Source organism: Schistocerca nitens, chromosome 1, assembly GCF_023898315.1.
Source record: "Schistocerca nitens isolate TAMUIC-IGC-003100 chromosome 1, iqSchNite1.1, whole genome shotgun sequence".
Classification (NCBI taxonomy): domain Eukaryota; kingdom Metazoa; phylum Arthropoda; class Insecta; order Orthoptera; family Acrididae; genus Schistocerca; species Schistocerca nitens.
In genome coordinates this window covers 960,033,260-960,054,266 of record NC_064614.1, presented here as the reverse complement: position 1 = coordinate 960,054,266, position 21,007 = coordinate 960,033,260, and the positions used below count along the sequence as shown (strand labels likewise).

Sequence of the window (21,007 nt, the reverse complement as noted above, 5' to 3'; positions counted from 1 at the left end):
GATTAGGATGTTGTGGACAGCAAAAAGTTTGTTGTAAGTAATCCACTGCTGCAGTTCAAAAGGAACAATTTACCATGAAGCAGTAGTCAAAATGCTTAACTCCTTAAACAGGTGTCTGCAAGATGACCACATGTGAGCACTAAATATTATTCTTATGGCAATGTTTCTGAGAAATGAACACTTTCTTTCTTAAAGCTGAATTATCCTAAAACATTGTTTCACATGACATTATGGAATGAAAATATGCAGAGCATGTCAGCTTACAGATTTGTCTCTCCCCAAATTTCCAATGATTTGAAGTGCAAATGTGGCTGAACAAAGTTGTTTTAGGAGTTCCAAAAAGTGTTTTCTCCCATTTAAATTCTCGTTAATGTGGACACCAAAAATTTTTAATGTTTCCACTGATTTCTTCATCCTGTGTTACACACATCATTGGTGTAGCATCTCTAAATGTGCAGAGCAGAATATGTTGTGTATTTTTGAAACTGATATTAGGCCATTCACAGAAAACCACTCAATAATACCTTTATGAACTTTATTTACCATTTCTTCAGTTGCTATATGTATGTTTTGATTGATTACAAAACTAGTGTTATCTGCAAACACAACAAATTCTGCTTGTTGTATGTTAGACAGACAGTGCCATTTTGTTGTAAAATCTGGTGACTAAATGTGAAAATGGCATTCTCAGTTGAGCAACTCTTCTGAGATCCAAACTGTACTTTACTGGTGATCTTACTGTTGCTCATGTGGGACACATGACCTTCTCAAAAATTTTGGAAAATGGTGTCAGTAGAGAAACAGGTCAGCAGTTATTGATGAATCTCCCATCACTCTTCTTATAGAGGGGTTTAACAGTGTCATACTTCGATCTCTGTGATTAATTAACATTGTATTTAACATTAAAAATGTAAACTGTGCAGCATTTCAACCTGCACAAAGAGTTGAAACCTAGGTTTGTTCCCCTATTACTTACAACATAAAGTTTCAAAACTTTAATTTTCTCATACGAGGACTACCCAGAGAGTAATCATTTTCAGGTATATAGGAAGTAGTGAAGGAAATGGAACAGTTACAATAAAGACTCATGCAGAAGATTAGTGACTTGGAGCTACAGCAGTAGAAAGGTCACACTGCTTTTCGTTTGCCTACAGCCTCTCTTCAAAATGAGCACTGCTGACAATTCTGTCAAATGTGAGATAGGAAATTTAGTAGCAAAACACTTCTATGTTATTGACAATTATCTGTCATAAAACATGTGTAGAAACCAAAATGCCATAGCTGACCCTCTGTAATTAACAACAATTAGGTTGAGAAAATTAATGAAAACAGACAAATTCCTTCAGTATTTAGCATAAGTCTACAGTGCCCCAAGTTCTGTGCTAGTTGGAATCCAAAACTGTTCAAGAACCATAAAACTCAACAGATTACTGGTTCTCTATAATCTCTTTTCCATTACCGTACAGGAGAAACAGGATTTCTGAATACAATTGTGTGCTAAGGCGGAGACCAAACAATAGTCTGTGATTGAGGTCATAAAATCTCATCAATAAACTAGAATCAACCTGCTTTTAATAAACCGAGACAAGCCAGCCGAAGTAACTGGTACGATTTATGAACTATTTTTACTACATTCACGGACAATAATCTCAGCCTGGCAAACTATTGTCAGGTGAAGAAAGATGTTTTGGAATATCCAACTAAACTTGAAGCCCTGTAACTTCCACTGTACTTTATGGACATGGAAAAGTGGCCTTGATTGTGACAAAGAAGTTTATGGCAGTATAAGAGTCTGGCTGGTGTCTCCAATAGCAGACTTTAACACAAATGGAAATTGTCAATTAACTGAGACCTATGATAAATGCTTAAATCTGAATAGCGATTATGCAGAAATATAATACAAAGTAGTTCAGTTAGTAAACAATTTTCCTTAACAATTGCACTATTTTATTTTACCCTAAACAGTTTACTTTCCAGTTAGCTCATGTGATGCATTGAATTCTGAATTCTTAAGTAATGAAGAATGTGTAGACAGAAATCAGGCAATTCTTTCTTACCTAAATTTCCAGCCCAGCACTTTGCTGCACGAAAATCAGGGGTATGAATTATAAATTCTTGAGTGGAAGGATCATATGTTGCAGTTGTCCTCATTTTCTTTGTATTGCTTCCATGTTCAACCTCTGTCAATGCAAGGCAGCTCAAAATCTGTTGGACAGACAATGAAGCATAGAAACGAAGCGTAACAATTTTTTTACTTATTTAACATTAATATTACAGTACAGTGTTACTGATAAGATGACAACAACAGTTAACAGAAGTTACATTGCAGAAACACTCTTTACAAACAGAAAGGTCAGAAAATAAGTAAACGGCTGTAACTAGAATAATGTTTGGCAAGTACACACACACCCACACACACACACACACACACACACACACACACACACACACAAATCTCCATATTACGGAAGCAATATTCATTAGAAATGACAAAACAAAATGGAAAACCATGGCAAAGACAGAGAGAATGAGTATTATGCAAACAACTGCAATGTAAACATAGAAATAAAATTTAAAAATTTCTTTAGATTTTGTATGCATTCACTAGCTTTGTGCTACAGATGGCTCTGTGATTCAAGCCATCACCGAGTGCTCGTCCACAAGCTTCCGTTTTCCTTGCCTCGCTACAGAAATCAGAAGGTACATTTGGAAAACAACAATAACACTAGAAAATTTGTTTAATTAGCAGTATGTTTACACAAATTCAGTGATTTTCAAAAGAACAATATGAAGTATTTGTCATCTGCTAGAACCAGTTCTGCTATGTATCACAACTCCTGTAGTGGCTATTAACTGTGGGCTCTGTCAAGAGTACACACATTAACAGTGCAATATTTTTGTAGCAGTACTGAAGTTATGCTATGTCAAGTTGGAACATAGTAGGAAAGAGAAAAAGGAGTTTGGATGGCCATGGTAATGCTGTAGGGAGGATGACGTAGAATCAGAACATATTAATGTACCAGAACTACTTTCACTAGCAGAAATGTTTTACGGTCTGGGAGCAGATACGTACACTTGCTTTAATCAGCCATTTAACAATTTCATGAATATCATCTTTCATCTTGGGAACGCACTATTAGCATCAGTTTCATCTCTGTGTTAGTTAACTTAAAAGTCTTCATTGGTTGACAATACACTGAAGTCCGCCTCCAAGAATGAACAAAAATTCTTGCTGCTGCCATTCTGATTAAAAAGTATTCATGCTATATGGAATTTAGAATTCACCATTCACCTGCTATCTCTTTGAAACTGATGTTACCCTCCATAACACACACATTTTTAGGCAAGTTAACTTTTATTTACTGCAGTACTCCAATTATATAATTTTATATGTTGTGATAGATTAAGTTCTTACTATCATAAATTTTCTGTATGTTCTTTCAATCTGAACAATTTTCCCTGTATGCTAAAATTAGTAATTCACATCAATGGAATATATTTATATGTAATTATACATTATTCTGGTCATTTAGAAATGTACCAGTGAATAACATCCAAAATTAAAAGTAATGTATGTACTAGAAAGTTTTCCCTCAGTTACTGTTACTTTTATCTATGGCAATGATTTTTAAAAGTGAAAAATGCCAAGTTGCACAATGCTTTGGTGTCTGCAATAAAAAATCATTCTGCAGCAAATATTTCAAATGCCTCCATTTTTTCCACATTGTACATTTCAATTTTGTAGGATTGTGTGTTCCGGCGCAACCACAAGTGACAGCACGAAGATGAAGAGCGTAAGAGCAGAGAAGGCTGTGAGACGATGTCAGCCAATAGTTCGCTGACTAGGAGCGCACCACAACAGGAGCGGCCTCCAGCCTCTAGCCGAAGAGAATAAAAGTGTCGCTCCTGCCAGTCTTGGCTGGATAGTGCAAGACCTGTCTAGAAGAGAGCACTAGAAGAGCTGTTACTTGTGATCCATATCCATTACTTTTATGGACATTCTATATAGCAAAAAACATTGATTATTTGCATGTCGCCAACATTGTAAACGAAAGTTAAGTGTTGTCAATCTACTTTAGTGTAATAAAAACCATTAATGTGATTTGCTCGAATTATTGTATAGCTATCCGAGTAAGCAGCATCCTTTAGGCATTCTATAAGAGATGAGTAGGCAGGGCCCCACAGAAACTACCATTTTAATACAAGTTTCATGGAATTGTCATTCAAATGTGGCTAAATTTCTTACCGTGAGGAAATGGCATATTCACAGCACATCACATACTGCCACTGTCGATAACTGAAATGTTAATGATGTACGGAAAGGTCTAGTTTAAAATTATGAATTATTTATGAGTAAGAAAGACACCTCACTGAAAGGCAAAAGCACTGCATTGTTGATAGGAACTCAAACAAAAGGTACGGAGCTTCATCAGCTTTTGGAATACACTTCCTTTGTCTAGCCATAGAAAGTGTGTGTGTGTGTGTGTGTGTGTGTGTGTGTGTGTGTGTGTGTGTGTGTGTGCGTATTCTTCCTACAGCTAGAAAAAGGAAATGCCTTCCACAAGCTAGCCAAGCTCCATAACTTATGTTCATCTTTATTTGTTATTGACCATTAACATAACGGAATAGGCTTTATGGCTTATACATTTAAAGACGTTAAACATATAAGTTTTAACATATGTTTGGCATACTTTATTACATGATCAGTCACAGATATTTATACTTAATTATATACATAATTACAAGCATTTATACTGAATTACCTACACAATTACAGATATATAGCCACATATTTTCAGTTTTAAGATATGTTAACATTTGTTTGTTTGTGTGCCTATCAATGGTGCAGCACTTCTGCCCTTGGTGAGTTGTCTCCTTTACTTTTAAATAATTTGAAACGATAATGAGATTTACATTTGATTGCTTAATGAAACTGGGAGTAAACTGTAGCGTATATGAGCGACGAAACCTTGATAAACAAAAGGCGTCCTTCTGTATTTAAACAATGGAATGTCCAGGCTCAAATATCAACAGTCTTTACAATGTGTCATTTCTAATATATAAACTACTTTCATAGTGCCAAAATGTACTAGAATAAGTAAAATGTCTCTATTGGGTCCATGGACAAACCATAAAAATCGACTGCATTACACCACACACAAACAGATCCAGCCTGTGGGCAGGTCGGTGAAACTAGATCTGATGGGCAGGACCTACACATTAGTGGGAAACGAAGGGCTTCAGATTCGAAGGCCCAACCTATTAATAATACCCACAGAAATAGCCTGTGATTTTAGCCTGTCACGGAAATCCACTAGTGTTGTTAGCTATACAGAAGTCACAGACAACATGTTGTTGAAATGGAACTGCGGTGATCAATCCATGCTACAGATAACTTGTGCTAATATTGAGAATCAAGAATAATGAGGATAAGTAGCAACTCACTGTAAAGACGATTGCTGAGCCACAGACAGGCACATAGATAAGATAATCACACTCCTACAACTAAATTTTTCACCATAGCCTTTGTCAGAAAACAAGAGCACGTACACATTCACACAATCACTCAGACACGAATCATGCACCCGCAACTGCTGTCTCCAGCCACTGCAAACATTGTATGAGAATCAGATCCAAACAAACCACTCTTCACACCTCCCTGCCTCTCATCCGCAGCTATTAAGCTAGCAGTGACAAGTGGTGGCAGCACTGACTGGAAGCTGAAGGGAGTGGTAGGAAGGGGAGATGCAGTAGTAATGAGCAAGTAGGGAGGCAGCGCATGTGCTCAGCTCAGTGACGATGCAAAACGTCTCAGTAAATAAACCGTTTCATTTACTGAGACAAAAATGAGATATTTCCAGTGTTTTTTTTTTTTTTTTTTCAAATTTCCCTGATATTTCCCAGACAGGTTTGAAATTTCCTGATCTCCCTGATTTTCAGAACCTATGGCAACCCTTCTCACTTAAAAAGTAGCTATCTTAACTTTGTATGTAGGCTTCTGTGGAATGGTTACTATCTATCTTCAAGAGCCTGTTGATTCAGGTTTTTCAGCATCCCCATGATGCTCAATCAAACCAGTGACCATTTGTGCTGGCTTCAACATCCTCTGCTAGTCTTACTTGGTTGGATACCACACAGCTATGCAATAATCTGGGGTGGATTGTACAAGTATTTTGTGACTGCATTTTCACAGTATCCTCCCAATGAAGCGAAGCCTGCTACCTTCTCTACTATGACTGAGCCTATTTGATCATTCCACTTCATATTTTTTTCAAACTATCACATGTGGGAAATTGTATTTATGCAGAGATTCTGTGTTTAATTGTTACCATACTCAAATACTTCTTTAGCCCCCCTCATTATTGTGAGCAAAGTAATTAATTTCAAGGAAATTGTTTCATGGCTGCTACCAGTGAGATAACCTGCCTATGCATTGGAATGTCCCCAGTATTAAATGCAGCTGCAGGTGTAACAAGCATTTCACTTCTCCTGCCACCAATTGATGACTGCTCAACTGCAGCTATGGCTTCAGCAGTCAAAATAAAATATCAATCACAATATTGTAATAATTGCATGAGTGACGGTATGTAAAAGATATGTAATAGTATTTAAAATCTTCTTGACAGCCTGAAATACGAAGAGCGAACAGGTATCATTCCATTAACAACAGCAAAGAGAAGTAGCCACGAGGAAATGAGTGGGTTAAATAAGACAGGTTATGTTTAAAGATACATGTGCACCGACTCTGGGGTTGACCTTTGTGTCAAATATTCTGAAAGAGTGTGCTCCACCAAGATAACTTCATAAATAAGCATGAAGACTTATAAATAATTAGAAAACAACAATTAATTCAACTGGTGTTTTGCTCTACAATCGGTGCTGACAATTCATGGCAAATAAAATCATTCAGGACTAAAATGCACACATGCACTGTGCTTCTACAGCACTGTGGTATGCCCAGCACATAGCAGTGGAATGGTTAGAGCTTCAGTGGCTGGATGGGGCAGAACACTCTTAACCAAGAAATCTAAAATAAAAGAAAGAGAGCAAGAAGTTAAGCATCTAACTAACTGATAAACTTTCTTCTCCTGCATGAGACGATGACAGTGAAGCTTGTTAATACCAACACAAATACTGGTAACTTCTTCTGCAAATGGCAGATCTACAAACAAATCTAAGATAAATCCATGGACATTTGCATGGCCTCCTCATATGTCTGTATGAATCTGTTCACTGAAACTTACAGGACTGTTTGCTTGGCAACAAACATAAAAAATCATATCATATAGCCAAGATTCATTGATGGCATTTCTGCAACTGGAATCAGTGACAAGAATACTTGTCCCCATTGATCTGCAGCCCCAACACCTACAAACCGTTTTACTTGGTCCCCTCCTACTCAGATAGCCACAAACCAGTTACCTTGTTACTTAACCCTTATTTCTTACCCTCTATCTATCTCTATACCCTGCCTAATCCTCATACCATTCCCTGCTACATCTTGTAATGTGTCAAACCATCTTCAGTCTGCAAAAAGTGCATCACTTGTCTGTATCGCCTCAACTACTTTTGATTTTTATGTGCTACGAGAATGAAGAGTTTGTTAAGTTGATTATACAGTTTTCTTATATTTTTGTGTTAAAATGTTATAAATAAGTGACACCTGATCATCAAGAAAAGCTGTGCCGTGTCAAGTCAGCGAGTCTGCTAGGTCCAGCTGATTACTGAATCGCAGCATGCGACAAAGATAACAACCACGATGCAACTGGCCGCAATGAACATTTGCCGGCGACTGCTGAGAAAAAACATTTATTGTTAAAGAGAGAATTATCATGATATGTTTGTTCACAGAGAATGGTTCTTGGTTTGTCCTTTTAAAATGTCAATAGTAGTATCCGAGTATTGTTCGAGTACTGAGCCCCGAGAGAGATCATCTCACGAGTATGATGAGATTGGCTCACACATATGATACATGAATTAGTCTGCATTGGGGATAGAACTCAAGTGTTTTCAAAGCAGTTCTAAACCATTTAGAAAGGTATTTTGAGAAGATTATCAGTTTGGGAAGAAAATGATTATTTCAGCAATTTTGGCAGAGTATAGACTCGCCAGGTATAGGAAAAGCTCTAATTTATTGAAGTGCGAGATTAGTTTCTCTTATGTACTATTAATGGTGCATTGTGCTGCCTAATAGCCACGCATTTGTAGGCGAACCGTATTTCATTATTTTTGGGAGATTTTCCGTTGGATGGTGTACGTAAAGAGATGTGTTCACATATAGTCGTTTGGTTATTTTGTGGTTGAGGATTAAAGCACACGCTAAGGGATAGTAGCACTGTATTGCATTATTGTGGTTGTGCAAGTGTACACAAGCACTGAGGAATAGTGGCTTAGCAATATTTGGTCAGGATTTATTGTATGACTTCAGCGTGAGCATCGTAACATAGTAAATTCCAGAAATCTTGTTGTATGCACTGAATGGGTAGTCTACATTAAGAAAAATGGTTGTCCTATGTAACAGTTATTTATTGAGAAACACTTGGAATTTTACTGAGAATTTGATAGCCCCTAAATGACAAATCAAGAACCATTTATTAGAGAACACTCAAATTTTCTCTAAAAGACATCATTGAGGGCTGGGTTTTGAGTTTTAAAAATTAGTATGTTGCAGAAGTCAACGCCTAAAGTGTTGAGTTTTGTTTGATTATTTTAAGTTCATATAGTTGAAAAGTGGCAGTGATATTTAGGTTTTTTGTTTCACTTCTTTTTATCGAATTTCCGCTTTTTGGGGTTTGGAATAGAGCACCCGCATTCGTAAAATAAAATACTTACTTGTACCTGTAAACAACCAAACTCTTATCTTGAATATATCTTATCATAACAAAGTAAATCTAAAGGCCAATAAAGTAACAGACTGGAATATTGGTAAAAGCAACATTCAAAGAAATTAAAGAGAAGGAATAGTATTGTTCGGTTAATAGCTTGCAATGAAAAGAAAGGTAATTAATCTTTATTTAGACAGGAGCAGCAAGTTTACATTTTATTGAAAACTGGTTAATTATAAATGAAAAGTTATTACAATTAAATCTGAAAGGCTGAGATTGATGACATGGTTTAATATGATAAAATTTCAATAGAGATAAGGATATTGGTGTGGCAAGGTGCTATTTATAGAGGTTATCGTTGATTGACAAAACAAAGATAAACAATATTAAATTATATCTTTGCCTTTTGAATGTATTCTCCAATTTACATAAAAATTTACAACGTTCACAATGGTTGCTTGTATACTTGTATATACGATTATTCATTGAAGCTTTAAAAGAGGAGCAACTACAAGAGGCAATGGATCTATAAGAAGCATTCATCAGTTGTAAACGAAAGCTGTCATTTCTGGTACCTACGCTGTCAAGTTGTGTTGTCAGAGTACACAGAGTAAGCTTCACTATAGGTTGCTGTTTTTGGTAAGGTAAATACATCATTCCTACTACCTGTAAACTCTTGCATTTAATATTTTTCTGCTGACTTATACTAGCATTGGTGGCAGTTTATCTTTCGAACTTAGTGAATCCTAGTAGCCAAATGTGTTGTCATAATTAATATCCAGGTAGCTGCCACTGAACCTATCATACCACAAAAAGTGTTAGTGTGTCGATCCTTTTGTACATAGTGATGTCATAGCGAGCTGTAGTGGGATTTATAGCAAGAGAAGCTGAACATCAAATCTTATGTGACATTGTTGTGTTCATAAGGTGATTATTTCAAGTCATACAGATTATGTAGTTGAGTGTGGGCAAGGTCTTGTCAGTATAGCTTACTATAGTATTACGAGCTTGAGCTACATTGACATTGCTTTTCACCTACATATTGCAGAGCTTTTAGAGGCTCTTCGTACAGTATACCTCCTATGAGTTGGTGGTATCTAAAGGGTTGTGCAGTTCGATCTCTACATCTCCCTATATCTCTTTATCACTCAATTTATTTACAGACGTGGTAACATCACACAGTTTTCTTAGCACCCTGTTCCTCTCTGATAACCCAAATCTTTAACAATGTACAAAATTCTTTGCTCTCATTTAAAATTGTGCCTACTAAATGAACTTTTCCAATATTTTGGTCCTAAAATGAATGTTTGTCTTTCATATTGTTTCAGGATTTGAATTTCAAAAGGTATTACAACAAAGAAAATAATTGTTACTCATTTGTGCAGGACACAAATGTGTAATGAAGGTCTTTGTCTCAAGTAAAGAAACCAAGCACAATACTTTCTAGTTTGAATATGGAAAAACTAAGCAATGAAACTGCAATTAACGCAAAAAATTGTGCACAGTTCCAGTAGCCTCAATCTTTCTAACTCTTTGGATCAAAATCCAAATCAATGTAATTTAAGAGGATTCATTTTTGGTAATACTGAGATAGTTTATTTAATTTGTCACCTGGAATTCAGAACATTAAAAGACCTCTGTGATACAACACATTTTGATTTGCGAACATGTGCATATTACTGCCAAATTTTGTGCATTTGCACTGCACAATTTTGTAGCTGTAAATTTCTGCACTTAGTGACAACAATATTCTCAGATAGCTCTCAAAAATTATTTTTCTTGCGAATAGATATAATGCTACAGGTTCCATAGCCTCATCAACGCCATACGAGAAACATTACAAACCACAATACACAATGTGACTCTCCCTATGTGGCCTGTGAGCATTTACATCTGAATAGGTACTTCTTTATGAATACTGACAAATGTCTCCACATTTCATCCATCAGCTGAAAGTAAACCTTGACTTTAATTACCCCACACATAATATTTTCTATATGATAGATAATTAGCATATAAAATGAATCATACCTCACCATTCCAAACTGCTTTGAAGAAATGAAGGTGTCTTTCGGTCCCCAGTGTTAATATGGTGTTTGAGCAGAGTGCAACTCCTGCGGCAAATTTCACAGATAAATCAGTACTTAAAGCTGCTGTTGCTTCATTGATTGTCATGATAGACCGAGTCTGAAAAATAAAAAAATCATCCAATTATAAATACAACACAAAACAAACTGTGAGAAGCTAGCTTTCATAATTTGCACTTTGTAGACTATATTACAATCCTGCACGTACAGTCATACAATTTTATTATTACTAATAGTTACAAAGAAAGAACTCCCCATTTCCCACTCATTGCTCATCTGTCTAAACTATTGTAATGTATCCCACTTGAGCCACAAATGGTAAGGACACTAATCTGATGGAAATTGCCTGAAATTTGCTTAGTGTGAACCTTCTTCCATCTCTCTCTCTCTCTCTCTCTCTCTCAAACCCTCTCAATCACTGCGACAAAATTAAACCATACAATATAATGAAAATGTAAAAACGTACCCAGAAATCTGTCACCATTCCTGTCCTCAGTACGCAGTATGTTACTAACATGCAATTGTATGATGAACTAGCTGAGAGCGAAGGGGTTTCTGTTAAGTTTTTCTCTTCCAGCCCCCCCCCCCCCCCCTCCTCTCCTTCAAACAAGCCTAAATAAAACAACTGATTTTCTTCAGAAAGAGCCTACCAGGGTGTTCATTGAACCACTTTCACACAACTTCTCTACTGTTTCAGTTTCTAGCAGTATGTGGAAAAAATGAACACTTAAATATTTCCATGCAAGCTCTGATTTCTCTTATTTTATTATAATGATCATTTTCCCCTATGTAAGGCATTAACAAAATATTTTCGGATTTGTAGGAAAACATTGTTGTTAGATTTTGTGAAAAGATCTTGCTGCAATGAAAAATGCCTTTATTTTAATGACTGCCACCCCAACTCGCCCATCGTATCCATTACTCTCTCTCCTCTATTTTGTGATAATACAACATGAGCTGCCTTTCTTTCAACTTTTTTGATTTCCTCTGACAAACCTACATAGTAAGGATTCCATACTGCACAGCAGCACACTAATAAAGATTAGACAAGCAAATTGTAGACAGTGTCTTTAGTGGATCTGTCACATTTTCTAACTGTTCTGCCAATAAAATGCAATCTTTGGTTCACCCTTCCCACAATATTTCATATGTGATGGTTCAAATTTAAGTTGTTCACAACTGCCATCCCTAGGTATTTAGTGAAATTGACAGCCTTCTGATTTCTGTAATTTATTTTGCAACTGAAATTGAATAGATACCTTTGAGTACTGATGTGAATGACCTAACAGTTTTCATTATTTAGGGTAAATTGTTGCTTTCCACAGCATACGGTTCTTCTTCTTCCTTTTATTGTGCCTTTGTCCCACATTGGCGCAGGGTTGGCATGCTTATTTATGGATTTGGCATGTTTAATTTAAAAGGTGGCAACATAATTTTTTTGTCAGAACCCGCTTCAATCTCCTCCCAGGACATAATAGTGTACCCCAACTGTCTGTGTGCAGTGTTATTCATGTGAAAAAGATTGAAAATTTTCTATTTGTTTGGGAATTGTGTATCTGTTGTGAGACTTAGGAGCTATCCTGGCATTCAGCTAGTGGGATCAGGAAAACCACCTAAAAACCACATCCTGGCTGGCTGGCACGCCAACCCTTTTTGTTAATCTGGTGTGTGGATTCGAACCAGGACCGACGCACCACCTCGTCCCGAAACTGGCACTTTAACAATGAAGCCATCTGGGCAGGTTTTTCATGTCATACAGATATCTTGTCTAAATCAATTGCTTTTGATCTTCTGATTACTTTACTAAAAGGGAAATGACAGCATCAACTCTGAAAAATTTAGGACAGCTGCTCAGAATGTCTCCTAAAACATTTATACAGATCAGAAACAGCAGAGGGCCTACAACACTGCCTTGTGGAATGCCACTTATCACTTCTGTTTTACTCAATGACTTTCCATTAGTTATTAAATTACTGTGACCTTTCTGACAGAAAATCATGAATCCAGTCACACAACTGAGACAATACTCACAGGCATGTAATTTGATTTGAAGTTGCTTGTGAGGAACAGTGTCAAAAGTTTTTTGAAAATCTAAAAATACTGAATAAATTTGAGATCCCCTTTTGATAGCACTTTTTTCTGAATCCATAAAGACTTTGTCAGTAGATCATTTTCTTGTAATTAATTCATAAGGTTTGAACACATATATCTTCTACGGTCCTGCTGCAAACTGATGTTAGTAATCTGGGTCTACAATTCACTGGATTACTCCTATTTCCTTTCTTGAGTACTATGGGACATGTGCAACTTTCCAGTCTTAAGGTACAGATCTTTTATTGAGCAAGCACTCATATATGACTGCTAACTGGGAAGCTATTATTTCGGCATACTCAGAAAGGAACCTGATAATATGCAATTTGGATGGGAAGACATGCTTTCATTAAGTGATTTAAGGTTTGCCTTGCACTGCACTGTGGAAATTGCTCCCAAAACCCTTACATGGTTGTGCCAGTGCTCACCCTGCTTTCTTTATTTCTTTGTTGATTGTTCTCGGTGTTGACATATTGTGTTGCTGCTCTGGCTGAAAAATGGGTTGTGGAAATGTTTTACTTTCACTGATCACAACCACCCAAAATAACACAGTTATATGGCCAATGCACTATCATTTAACTTCCCATAAGCCTAATTAATAGTTAGCAGGCGAACATCCACATACTGCTACAATAGTTTGCTATTGAACATCTACGAGCTGTAAAAACCTAACCACAAAGTTCACAGTTCTTGAAGAATAGAAAAGTACGTACAGAACAGACACTGTTACTGCTTTAACACATGGCCTATTGTTTTAACACTTACTTCACTGTTTAAGTTGATACGTTCTTGTTGTTCCAATCAACACAGGTTCCTCATCTGAAACTCAGCTGTGGACTGACTGACTCGTGACCAAAAATTGGGCCCTTTTATAATCACAATAATAAGCACTTCACACTGTTCGACGTTTAACTTACAAATATTACAATTAAAACTAAACTCATTAAATTAATCAAATACATCAAAAAATTCTGTCTTTTTAACAATTTCTTCTACTAAAAGGGTTAAGCTGAATTATTTGTTTAAATCATGAAATTTACATATATAGTTACGCAAACAATACTTTTGACAAAACTGTTAATTCCTTTGGAAGATAGACACGAAGCCCACGCCTACTACATTAGTACAAGTTTACATGCCAACTAGCTCTGCAGATGATGAAGAAATTGATGAAATGTACGATTGAGATAAAAGAAATTATTCAGGTAGTGAAGGGAGACGAAAATTTAATAGTCATGGGTGACTGGAATTCGAGAGTAGGAAATGGGAGAGAAGGAAACGTAGTATGTGAATATGGATTGGGGGTAAGAAATGAAAGAGGAAGCTGTCTGGTAGAATTTTGCACAGAGCATAAATTAATCATAGCTAACACTTGGTTCAAGAATCATGAAAGAAGGTTGTATACGTGGAAGAAACCTGGAGATACTAAAAGGTATCAGATAGATTATATAATGGTAAGACAGAGATTTAGGAAACAGGTTTTAAATTGTAAGACATTTCCAGGGGCAGATGTGGACTCTGACCACAATCTATTGGTTATGAACTATAGATTAAAACTGAAGAAACTGCAGAAAGGTGGGAAATTAAGGACTAAACCAGAGGTTGTAGAGAGTTTGAGGGAGAGTGTAAGGGAACAATTGACAGGAATGGGGGAAAGAAATACAGTAGAAGAAAAATGGGTAGCTCTGAGGGATGAAGTAGTGAAGCCAGCAGAGGATCAAGTAGGTAAAAAGACGAGGGCTAGTAGCAATCCTTGGGTAACAGAAGAAATATTGAATTTAATTGATGAAAGGAGAAAATATAAAAATGCAGTAAATGAAGCAGGCAAAAAGGAATACAAACATCTCAAAAATGAGATCGGCAGGAAGTGCAAGATGGCTAAAGGACAAATGTAAGGATGTAGAGGCTTATCTCACTAGGGGTAAGATAGATACTGCCTACAGGAAAATTAAAGAGACCTTTGGAGAAAAGAGAACCACTTGTATGAATATCAAGAGCTCAGATGGAAACCCAGTTCTAAGCAAAGAAGGGAACGCAGAAAGGTGGAATGAGTATATAGAGGGTCTATACAAGGGCAATGTACTTGAGGACAATATTATGGAAATGGAAGAGGATGTAGATGAAGATGAAATGGGAGATACAATACTGTGTGAAGAGTTTGACAGAGCACTGAAAGACCTGAGTCGAAACAAGGCCCTGGGAGTAGACAACATTCCATTAGAACTACTGACGGCCTTGGGAGAGCCACTCATGACAAAACTCTACCATCTGGTGAGCAAGATGTATGAGATACGCGAAATACGCTCAGACTTCAAGAAGAATATAATATTTCCAATCCCAAAGAAGGCAGGTGTTGACAGATGTGAAAATTACCGAACTATCAGTTTAATAAGTCACAGCTGCAAAATACTAATGCGAATTCTTTACAGACGAATGGAAAAACTGGTAGAAGCTGACCTCGGGGAAGATCAGTTTGGATTTCGTAGAAATGTTGGAACACGTGAGGCAATACTGACCTTACGCCTTATCTTAGAAGAAAGATTAAGGACGGCACACCTACATTTCTAGCATTTGTAGACTTAGAGCAAGCTTTTGCCAATTTGACTGGAATACTCTCTTTCAAATTCTAAAGGTGGCAGGGATAAAATACAGGGAGCAAAAGGCTATTTACAATTTGTACAGAAACCAGATGGTGGCAGTTATAAGAGTCGAGGGACATGAAAGGGAAGCAGTGGTTGGGAAGGGAGTGAGACAGGGTTGTAGCCTCTCCCCGATGTTATTCAATCTGTATATTGAGCAAGCAGTAAAGGAAATAAAAGAAAAATTTGGAGTAGGTATTAAAATCCATCGAGAAGAAATAAAAACTTTGAGGTTCGCCGATGACATTGTAATTCTGTCAGAGGCAGCAAAGGACTTGGAAGAGCAGTTGAACGGAATGGAGAGTGTCTTGAAAGGAGGATATAAGATGAACATCAACAAAAGCAGAACGAGGATAATGGAAAGTAGTCGAATTAAGTAGGGTGATGCTGAGGGAATTAGATTAGGAAATGAGACACTTAAAGTAGTAAAGGAGTTTTGTTATTTGGGGAGCAAAATAACCGATGATGGTCGAAGTAGAGAGGATATAAAATGTAGACTGGCAATGGCAAGGAAAGTGTTTCAGAAGAAGAGGAATTTGTTAACATCGAGTATAGATTTAAGTGTCAGAAAGTCGTTTCTGAAAGTATTTGTATGGAGTGTAGCCATGTATCGAAGTGAAACGTGGATGATAAATAGTTTGGACAAGAAGAGAATAGAAGCTATCGAAATGTGGTACTACAGAAGAATGCTAAAGATTAGATGGGTAGATCACATAACTAATGAGGAGGCATCGAATAGAATAGGGGAGAAGAGGAGTTTGTGGCACAACTTGACAAGAAGAAGGGACCGAGAGGTAGGGCATGTTCTGAGGCATAAAGGGATCACAAATTTAGCATTGGTGGGCAGCGTGGAGGGTAAAATCGTAGAGAGAGACCAAGAGATGAATACACTATGCAGATTCAGAAGGATGTAGGTTGCAGTAAGTACTGGGAGATGAAGAAGCTTGCACAGGATAAAGTAGCATGGAGAGCTGCATCAAACCAGTCTCAGGACGGAAGACCACAACAACAACATAATTGAGGGCTGGCTTTGCTAACATGTTTTCGAATAGAGTCAAACAGATCCTTTAGAAATACTATTAGTTTTTCCTCCAAATGTTATAATTAGTACAGAATTTATATTTGTTTATACATCAACAATAGAATTTAACTTACGAAACATCACTGACTTCAACCTATAACAAAAGTTACTAACTAGGAATAGTCGAAATAAATTAGAAAACCAATTACATACATAAAACTAAGCACAAAATTAGATCTGGTGTTACATTCTTGTAAACTCACAGCCAACCTTTCTCTCTTATGGAAATAGAGATTATACTCACGTATGTCAATAGTAATTTAAAAAAAAAAAAAAAAAAAAAACCACTATAAGGAGGCAGATGGCAAAACAAGAGGGGAAGTAAAATTGCCATGCTTGCTACACCACAAGGTCTTCAATTGGTGGGGGCAAAAATAATATTTTGCACCACTTGGCCCAGGCCAGATAAATTTATGTAAGAACTCAGTTGTCATATCCAACTAGACAGGCGGCAGCACTCTCTTACCTGAGAGACACCTGAAAGAGATGAGGCTGGACACAGCACTGCATCTCATCATATCATACCCAAGACAAAAGGTACATAAATTTGCCATAATAATGCAAAAACTGACATACTATTTTTTTTTTAAACTCTGCGATCAACAGCTGCCCAACAAATTGTATTTTTTGTCTAAATTTCACATTCACATTCCCAAAATAATGGATGGTTTCAATTCCATTGGATTATCTTTAGATTCGAGTACATCGCATACAAGAGTAATCAGTTAAAATCTAGGAGTAATATGTATATTTAAGGGAAAATGATGTACTACGCATACTGCTCATAGGATTTCTATCCAATATACTCAGATCGGAAACTGGTTCAATGGAACCCTAGAGAGAGTAAAATTTATTTGTTGTAGTAATTTTTGAGAACATGTTTCTCTGGAGTACAGCAGTTTACTTACAATTAAAATTGAATATAAACATTCACAATCACAATAAACTTTTTTTTTTTAATACAAGGTTTCCAGTTTAGGGCTGTTTTAGACTATCTTCAGGCCCATATTTACATACAACAGAATTAGAGGGACATCTTAACATATAACAAAAACTAAAAGAAGAACTTATACCCGTGATGTAGACGGTGACTGTGAATGGAGCAGGCACTACACATCCACAAATGCCAACTGCTACGGAGAGTGATACAGCTGCTGCTTAAATACGCAATGCTCCACCCTCTGCACACTGATTACATCAATGATAGCCAATCAGGCGTACAGGACGTCAAACGGTTTTTACAATAAAGTACATGTAAAAGGCTCACATGAAAGCTAACAACACATGAAAAAATATGTGCCTTATATTATATAAAGTAACTGCTATACACAGCATCTACATCTACATGGCTACTCTGCAAATTACATTTAAGTGCCTGGCAGAGGGTCCATCAAACCACCTTCACAATTCTCTATTATTCCAATCTCGTATAGCGCGCGGAAAGAATGAACACCTATATCTTTCCGTACAAGTTCTGATTTCCCTTATTTTATCGTGGTAATCGTTCTTCTCTATGTAGGTCGGTGTCAACAAAATATTTTCGCATTCAGAGGAGAAAGTTGGTGACTGGAATTTCGTGAGAAGATTCCATCGCAATGAAAAGCGCCTTTCTTTCAATGATGTCCAGCCCAAATCCAGTATCATTTCTGTGACACTCTCTCCCCTATTACACTGCCTTTCTTTGAACTTTTTCGATGTACTCCGTCAGTCCTATCTGGTGGGGATCCCACACCACACAGCAGTATTCTAAAAGAGGATGCATAAGCGTAGTGTAGGCAGTCTCCTTAGTAGGTCTGTTACATTTTCTAAGTGTCCTGCCAATAAAATACAGTCTTTGGTTAGGCTTCCCCACAACATTTTCTATGTGCTCCTTCCAGTTTAAGTTGTTCGTAATTGTAATACCTAGGTATTTAGTTGAACTTACGGCTTTTAGATTAGACTGATTTATAGTGTAACCGAAGTTTAACGAGTTCCTTTTAGCACTCATTTGGATGACCTCACACTTTTCATTTTTAGGGCCAACTGCCACTTTCGCACCATTCAGATATTTTTTCTAAATCGTTTTGCAGTTTGTTTTGATCTCCTGATGACTTTATTAGTCAATAAATGACAGCGTCATCTGCAAACAACCAAAGACGGCTGCTCAGATTGTCTTCCAAATCATTTATATAGATAAGGAACAGCAAAGGGCCTGTAACACTACATTGGGGAACGCCAGAAATCACTTCTGTTTTACTCGATGACTTTCCGTCAATTACTATGAACTGTGACCTCTCTGACAGGAAATCACAAATCCAGTCACATAACTGAGACGACATTCCGTAAGCACGCAATTTCACAACGAGCCGCTTGTGTGGTACAGTATCAAAAGCCTTTCGGAAATCCAGAAATACGGCATCGATCTGAAATCCCTTGTCAATAGCACTCAACACTTCATGTTAATAAAGAGCTAGTTGTGTTTCACAGGAACAATGTTTACTAAACCCATGTAGACTGTGTGTCAATAGACTTTTCTTCAAGGTAATTCATAATATTCTAAAACAATATATGTTCCAAAATCCTGCAGCATATCGACGTTAACGATACGGGCCTGTAATTTAGTGGATTGCTCCTACTACCTTTCTTGAATATTGATGTGACCTCTGCAACTTTCCAGTCTTTGGGTACGCATCTTTCGTTGAGCGAACGGTTGTATATGATTGTTAAGTATGGAGCTAATGCATCAGCATACTCCAAAAGGAACCTAATTGGTATATAGTCTGGACCAGAAGACTTGAATTTATTAAGTGATTTAAGTTGCTTCACTACTCCGAGGATATTTACTTCTATATTACTCATGTTGACAGCTGTTCTCGATTCGAATTCTGGAATATTTACTTCGTTGTCTGTTGTGAAGGCATTTCGGAAGGCTGTGTTTAGTAACTCTGCTTTGGCAGCACTGCCTTCAATAGTATCTCCATTGCTATCGCGCAGAGAAGGCATTGATTGTTTCTTGCTGCTAACATATTTCACATATGACCAGAATCTCTTTGGATTTTCTGCCAGGTTTTGAGACAAAGTTTTGTTGTGGAAACTGTGAAAGCATCTCCCATTGAAAACCGCACTAAATTTTGAGCTTCTGTAAAGATCACCAATCTTGGGTATTTTGCATCTGTTTAAATTTGGCATGTTTGTTTTGTTTTTTCTGCAACACTGTTCTAACCCGTTTTGTGTACCAAGGAGGATCAGCTCCGTTGTTTGGTAATTTATTTGGTATAAATCTCTCAATTGCTGCCGACACTATTTCTTTGAAATTAACCCTTAACTACTATGGTCATTCACAGGAACACAATTACTATGGAGGGGTCTCACAGACCGCATTTTTCTATTTTATATATCAAACCAGAATTTTGCAGAATATATATAGTTTCTTGACTTCCAGTGATTCATTACACTTCTTAGAGGTGGACTTTGTAGAAATTTGATTTTCTTTAAGCACTACTATATTTTAAACACTCCGACAATTAAAACAAAGCGAAATCTGGAGTATATTTTTATTTTATGAGTTACGAAAATAACAGCAAATAGTTAGCTCTCTACTCACACACAGATTTTCATCAGAGGGATTATATTACAAATTGGCAATATAACTAGGTGGAAAAATCCTACATGACTTACTATAAATTGTGTGCAAATTCAGCTTTCAGTTTATAACTCACTTTGTGATGTAGAGCGAATGTTTCAGTCCATAAGTCTATGAATGGAGAAAATTTGCCACATTTTACTTCTAAAATTACAAGTAAAAAACTAAATACTTGTTCTCATGTGCAACTGAATCATACTTTAGTCAATTTCCACCTGCAAACACTTCACGCAGACCTTCCTGGAACACTCCAAACAAATCTGAACACCACACTGTTGACATGGATACCTTGTTGTCCTCTTCAGACGAGGAGGGCAAAAGGTATACGTTTTTCGATTTTCGAATTCTTCTTTCGGTGTCCGAGGCTCATCTTGCAAGTGAAGACATCTGTCTCACGTAACACATGTTGCACAGAAGGCCCAGCTTTCGCCGCCATGGAGAAACAGTAGCATGCAATAAAAACGCGGCACGCAAACACTATGGTACGTCTGCGAGACCTCTCAAGGCTAATAATTATGAAACAAAGAGCAGCAACAATGCAAGAATGCTTGCACGTGTAGCTTGACAGCCAATAGGAAGGTACATGGAAGAGTCCATTTGGCTTTGCAGGGGTGTGAGAAATATCTCGACACAAAAATTAGTAGTGGTCTGAGAGACGGTCG

The 21,007-nt window shown here is 37.0% G+C and overlaps 1 protein-coding gene across 1 annotated transcript in view; it reads right to left on the bottom strand.

The window, feature by feature from the left end:
• LOC126194798 (peroxisomal acyl-coenzyme A oxidase 3) overlaps window positions 1-21,007 on the bottom strand; it is a 204,785-nt gene that overhangs the window by 35,978 nt on the left and 147,800 nt on the right. The window contains exons 4-5 of the mRNA XM_049933112.1: window positions 10,857-11,012; window positions 2,058-2,205 (exon numbers count right to left, since the gene is read on the bottom strand). Of these exons, the coding sequence (XP_049789069.1) occupies window positions 2,058-2,205; window positions 10,857-11,012 (304 nt within the window). The remainder of the gene's footprint in view (window positions 1-2,057; window positions 2,206-10,856; window positions 11,013-21,007) is intronic.